Source organism: Oncorhynchus mykiss, chromosome 21 (genome assembly GCF_013265735.2).
Source record: "Oncorhynchus mykiss isolate Arlee chromosome 21, USDA_OmykA_1.1, whole genome shotgun sequence".
Lineage (NCBI taxonomy): Eukaryota > Metazoa > Chordata > Actinopteri > Salmoniformes > Salmonidae > Oncorhynchus > Oncorhynchus mykiss.
Genome location: NC_048585.1, coordinates 46190313 through 46196708, shown reverse-complemented (window position 1 = coordinate 46196708; position 6396 = coordinate 46190313). Strand labels below are relative to the sequence as shown.

The window sequence follows — 6396 nt, the reverse complement described above, 5'->3', positions numbered from 1 at the left end:
TCTGGTGTGAAAGAAAATGTTTCAGCCTGATGTATGTGGAAGTGCAACGTTAAATCCATCAAGTCAATGGCTTCTGCTCTGTCTATACAATGTTACATTTCAAGAATGGTCCCTTCTCTGATATCTGAAGAGCCTCAGTTCCCGAGGGGCAGGTTGTGAGTTTGGAACAAGGTTTGTTTATCTAACATGTAGGTGTTCTTTAACTTCCTGGAGAGGGTTCATGGGGAGGAAGGCGTTGGTGGTGGAGGATGGAGGATGGTCTTCTTTGACCCTAAGGTTCAGCTCCTGGAGAGCCTCACCCTCAGCAACATAATCCCTATTCCCTTCGGATCCTCATATATATTTGTTCTACACACCACTTTCCTGCCATTACTTTGTTTGCAGAGACTATGGGGTTAGAAAAACTAATAGTCCACTAAAAATACCCTGCCGGCTGGCCTTTTCCTGCAGGCAGCAACAGCTTCCAGGGTACGTGTGGGCCGTTGAGGAAAGAGGACATGAGTGGAGCTGGTCTGCATGCGGCTTCCTGCGCTATGTTATAAAGACTCCCCTCCCTCCGGCTAACCTCCACAGTCTTTCTCAGACAACTGTCGTAGGTTATATCTTGGGATAGCTATATTAAGGTACCTGACAGTTGAACTGAGGGTTGCGAGGTCAGCATTGTGCACATTGGTTCTCGTCCCTGCTGGTCGGGGTGAGTGGTTACCTAGATGTTTATTTAAGGGTTTGATCATGTTTCATGATGTTTGATAACATTTAGGGGTTGCCTGGATTGGTGTGATAGAAACCGGCGTCAGGGATGTTCGTTATACCACTTTTCTGTCTAAAAGTACATTCTTTCAACATGGTTTCACCTGGAGGGCGAATTATGTTGTCGATAAGAATCTATTTTTGTGGATATTTCTGTTTTTTTTAGGTATTTTTCATGATGTAATGAGATCCATGTCTTGTGCATGAAGTATTTCATATTAAGTTGCATTATGTTTCAGTGTCGTCATGTTTTGCTTCCTGCAGGTACGAGTAGGGAGCTGGTCTCACCTAACAGAGGCGTCCAGGAGATTGCCCTCTATGTATTCTCTAGCTGGTGCCTTCCTCAACAAGGTAGGTCAATGTGAGAGAGCTGCACTTTTACTGGGACAGTACATTGTACATTTTAGAAACTTTAATATAATACATAGTGCCATTGCAACTCTACCGTTATATATCTTTTTCCTTCCTCTCCCAAACAAAAGATGAGCAAGATCCAGGTGGTGGAGGGATACCAGGTTGGAGGAAGGCGTGCGGTGGTGGCGTCTGATGCGGTTGCTGCGGAGGGATATGTGAAGGAGTTTACGCGCCACTCCAACGACGTCCTGCTGAATCTGAATGAGCTGAGGCACCGGAACATTCTGACTGATGCCACCCTCATGGTGGGCGCTGCCCAACTGCAGGCTCACTGTGCTGTGCTCATTGCCTGCAGGTCAGCTCAGAGGATAATATGCATTGTAATCTTCTTGTTCTTTTTCTTCTTGTTCTTGCACTAAATTGCACATTCTGTCTCTCTCTCTCTCAGTGGGTTCTTCTACTCCCTGTACTGCCATCGTGTGTCCTCCCCCGTACAGAGTGGTGCTGGAGGCCAGGCTCTAACCCTGTCTCTCCCTGACTCCCTGGACCCCTCCAGCGTCTCCCTGCTTCTGGACTTCATGTACACCTCCCGGCTGCCCCTCACATCACACACCGTCTCCGGGGTGCTCGCCGTCGCCACCTACCTGCAGATGGACCACGTGGCTGACACCTGCAGAGCTTTCATGTTACACATGTGAGCCCCTTTTTTCTATAAGTCTATGGGTGAGCCTTGGGGGGTGGGAGGTAAGAGAGTGATGATGCTAGCTAACAGGATAAACTAAAATCACCCATGGGGAAAGTTTACTGAAAATTGACTGAAATACCATGTCAGCTAGAGACTTTGGGGTAGACCTGAATAGGCAGTTAGCTGTAAACGTTTTAAGCTTTAAATAGGCTTCTAAATCTGTCCTACAGGCACCATGGCTGCTGGTCGAAACTATGTTAAAGAATCATTTACCTATGGTCTATAGTTAATTGGTTTTGACTGGCGTTACCTGACAGTTCCTTTTGTTTCCCCACACAGTGAGAGGATGAGAGGGACGCCCCCTCAAGTGGAGCTGGACTCCACGGTGTCTGCAGTGTTTGAGGCACCCTCAGGGGGAGTTCCTCCCAGTCCCCCTATCAATGGAAGACCCCGCCCGTCTGTTCTCGCTGTCTCCACCCCCCCACAGCCCGCAGCGGAGGCTGAGGGCCATATTTGCCCTGACTCAGCCAGGTGAGAGAGAGAGTGAGTGTGTGTGTACATGTGTCTGCTTATCTCTTTGTCAGTACCGTGTGTGTGTTTGTCTCTATGTGCCATTGTCTATGTTCAGTTTGCTCATTACATGAGTTCCTTTTTTTCTCCTGCAGGGTCCCTGGAGACATCCGGGCCTCTCTGCAGCCAGGGACTTTCCTGACCCGTAAGCCCAGGTCAAAAGAACTAAAGTTGGAGCCTGAATCCACTCTCCCCACACCCTCTCCAGAAAGCCCATCCCGCTCCAGCTGCCAGCCCAACTCTCCTGCTGAGTCCAAAACCTGTAACCTGGGTGAACCCAAGAACAGCCCTGACCCTAAGGCGTGCAACTGGAAGAAGTCCAAGTACATCGTCCTCAATCCATTCTGTGCCATAACCACGGTGAAGGAGGAGGAGCCTGAGGAGGTCCAGCAGCAGTTTAGGCACACCCCCACCTCTGATAGGATGGAGGTGACATTGAAGCCAACTATAGAGGCGTGGCCAGGGGAAGGATCAGGCCAAAATGACAGGTGTGTTGTCAATATTTTGCAATACTGGTATTTTAAAACCAACCAAGTCATATTGACCAAATAAACTATCCAAGGAGATTAAATGGGCTAACTTGGCACTGATGTTGACAATATGACTATGTTCTGTCTTCCAGGCATGTCTCCTGCTATGATGTCCCTGACCGTAGCCCTCCTCTGGTGCCCCTCACAGGGCTGTCAGCACACTCTGCGGACCACCCCATGGAGCCTCCCACCCACAAGGAAGGAACAGGTACTACAGCAGTTACTACAACCTAAAACACTTATTTTCTCCAGCTAAACAGTGAGAGATCATACTTGTGTTGTATACTTACAATGTACATACGTGTCACATGTATATATATGAGATACGTATTAGTATATATTTTCTGCCCCTCCCTGTCAGCCTCGCCTTGCTATCTGGCACCCCGCCCATTGGAGCCAGAGGCTGCCCATCACTGCCAACACCCAATCAAGCGCAAGAATTACGGCTTGCCATTCCGTTACTCCGACAACCTGAGCGTGATAAAGGCTGTCTGCACAGGTAAGGCAGGTAACCAATGACATCTGATGATGTGGTCATTTGACATACAAACCTCCATGACATGATGTTTGAGTGCCATTTATCATCAAAGTAACGAACGGAGGCATTGCAGCAGTTTGGACAGTTATGCATTATGACTGCAGTTGATTATCCCCATAGGTAGTTGATGTGTGTGTTTCATTGAACTTCTCTTTTCCTTCTTTTCCAGCCCCTGCTGCCGGCAACAAGCCGTACCGCTGCAACGTGTGTGGCGCCCAGTTCAACCGGCCTGCCAATTTGAAGACTCACTCCCGCATCCACTCTGGAGAGAAGCCCTACCACTGTGATACCTGCGGGACCCGATTCGTTCAGGTGAGGACCCACCACAGATGAGGGACAGGTGTTGAACAGAGGGTGTGTGTGTGTGTGTGTGTGTGTGTGTGTGTGTGTGTGTGCAGGAACAAAGTGTAAGGTCGAAGTCAAAGTTGTTGGTTGATGTTATAGCCATGTTATGTTATACGTTATTTATCACTGTTCATTTGGCTGACCCGTGCACATGTGTTAACCTACAGGTGGCCCACCTGCGAGCCCATGTTCTGATTCACACAGGGGAGAAGCCCTATCCCTGTCACACCTGTGGCACTCGCTTCCGTCACCTGCAGACCCTGAAGAGCCACCTGCGTATTCACACGGGCGAGAAGCCTTACACTGTGAGTACATCACTCACACCTTACAAAGAACCGCATTGTTGGTTAACGACTTGAGAGTAAGTATTTCCTGGTAAGGTCTACACCTGTGGTATTTCTGCGCATTTGACGAATACAATTTGATTTGATTTGACACACACATTCGTGTACAGACCGACACACATATGCACGCAGGCACGCACACCTCTTGTGTTTGACCTCTTGCAATACAAACAGTTGTTCCATGACGAAATAGATAATTTGTCTGTTTACAACCATCAACACCATTATGATGCCATGACATTGCCCTCTCCCCTCCCCTCCCTCTCTCTCCCAGTGTGAGAAGTGTGACCTGCACGTCCGCCACAAGAGCCAGCTGCGTCTCCACCTGAGGCAGAAGCACGGCGCCGTCACCAACAACAAGATCCACTACAAGGTCCTGGCCGACCCCTACCAGTCCATCCTGCAGGCCTGTTAAATGTCTTCCCTTTAAACCCGGACCTTTAACCCCTAACCCCATTATAACACCTACACAGATAGTTGGAAGTACATGGGTCCTGTATGGGATTAGCCAATCAAGCCATGATGTTCTAATATGATTTGGGGAAAGACAGCAGGACCAGAGATCTGAGCTGATATGTAGATAGCATGCTGATGCCTGTCCTCTACATACTGTCAGTGAGGCACATATGAGTTAGGTCAGTATGACGTGGATCTTGTCAAGAGTTACTGGGAGTAGTATGGAATGTTTTTGTAGCCCATCAGTTTGAGAAAGAGAGAGAGAGAGAGAGAGAGAGAGATTTGACAGTTAAGAACATGAAATTAGGATTTGACTGTATTAGAGTGATAGAGAGAATGATGTAGGTAAATTGGTATGAGGTTGGGAGCTGGAGAAATGGATAGAGCACGTGAAAGAAAGTTTTTTGTGCCATCGTTTTATTTATTTTCCAGTCTCACAGGTATTTTTAGGGACTGGGACACATTGGGGATCGTTGAGTATTTGGAAGGGATACTACAAAGATGTCATTGCATAGCAATACAGACAAAGATAGGTCAAAGATCATGATGCCCTCAGCACTAACACGTGAATAGACTACCCCGATTGTGACAGCTTTAAATAGCTTTTTAACTAACGTTTATTTTTTACATACTTGGGGGCTTTTGTATAATGATGTGCTATATTGGATCAGATATTTGCCCGTTACATCCCTGCTGTGTTTTTCGAAAGCTTTTTATTTAAATGTAAGATTATAACTTGTCATCCGTGATTAATTAGAATTTTATTTCGGAGTCCAAGCAGGCAAAGGACTTCCGTCTCTTGTATATGAAGGAATATGGGCTCTCAGCATAAAAGCTAGATAATGCTACTGTAAAAAAATGGATGAGAGATGATATTGATATCTGAAATTGTATGGTGTTCTTTTGCTGGACAAAGACAAGGACTGTTTTATACGAATTAAATGAAATTGATTGCCATTAACTACAAATGAGTTGTATCTTTTTATGTTGTACTGTATGTGTTGAACGTGTGAGGACTAAATAATATACCCCCTGGAGATGGCTTGTGTATGCCTAAGTTCCTGTACCACCGTTAAGGAAACAACGATATGGTACTACTGTATTTATCTGAAAAGATTCAGACATAAGATATGGATGCAATCTAAATATTCAATATCATTTTGGACTCAGCATTCTACCCGCCATACTAATATTGAGTGATTTAGGATTTAGGGATGTAGGACTTTCCAAATCCACACATACACCGTTTGTTTTACTATCCTTGTGGGGAACAAACAATTGATTCCCATCTAAAAATCGTATTTTCCCGAACCCTTAGCCTAACCCTTACCCTAAACCCCTAACCCTAAACCCCTAACCCTAAACCCCTAACCCTAATTGTAACCGTAAACCTAACCCCGAAGTCTAAAGTAATACTTTTCCTTGTGGGGACCGGCAAAATGTTTTACTATCCTTGCAAGGACTACTGGTCCCCACAAGGATAGCAAAACCAAAAACACACACATCTCCTCCCTAGACTTCCTTCCTCCCATTAACTCACCCTTCAAACCCCCATGACTCACTTCTTGTGCAGAGGAGCCAACAATGACGCAAACCGCTCTCTGGGTCTAGCTGTTGTTGAGGGAAGGAACAATAGATAGAGTCCTGGGCACCTGTTTCCGGCAGGGCTGTAATGCGGAGTGCACACTGCCATCCACTATGTGATAGCATACTGCTTCCTGTGGTGAAAGGGGCAGTGGCCCCTGCTGAACTCTCCAACTGTCTGTCACCCTCAGTTCCTGCTCTGTGATGGGCTTGTGGCAGGCAGAAGGACCTGATGATCTC

General features: G+C 46.7%; 1 protein-coding gene across 2 annotated transcripts; it reads left to right on the top strand.

Annotated features, from left to right (window-relative positions):
• Positions 1–431: 431 nt before the first annotated feature.
• LOC110500596 (B-cell lymphoma 6 protein homolog) lies at positions 432–5609 on the top strand. Of its 2 annotated transcripts, none has more exons than XM_021578014.2 (11): positions 432–694; positions 1015–1101; positions 1233–1459; positions 1553–1798; positions 2129–2320; positions 2455–2847; positions 2982–3097; positions 3251–3397; positions 3597–3739; positions 3940–4077; positions 4391–5609. In XM_021578014.2, exons 2-11 carry the CDS (start codon positions 1069–1071, stop codon positions 4529–4531), a joined length of 1776 nt encoding a protein of 591 aa, XP_021433689.2. In that variant the 5' UTR covers positions 432–694; positions 1015–1068; the 3' UTR covers positions 4532–5609. The 2 variants fall into 2 exon arrangements, with proteins under 2 accessions (XP_021433689.2, XP_021433690.2); XM_021578015.2 differs by having other exon boundaries at positions 437–694; positions 3251–3388.
• The last annotated feature ends 787 nt before the right edge of the window (positions 5610–6396 follow it).

Bases quoted from the DNA above. Each gene is read 5' to 3' on its own strand.
- LOC110500596 (XM_021578014.2), top strand. From the start codon at position 1,069: ATGTATTCTCTAGCTGGTGCCTTCCTCAACAAG. The intron at 1,102-1,232 runs GTAGGTCAATGT...CCCAAACAAAAG, and splicing joins CTGGTGCCTTCCTCAACAAG to ATGAGCAAGATCCAGGTGGT. The intron at 3,398-3,596 runs GTAACCAATGAC...CTTCTTTTCCAG, and splicing joins TGTCTGCACAGGTAAGGCAG to CCCCTGCTGCCGGCAACAAG.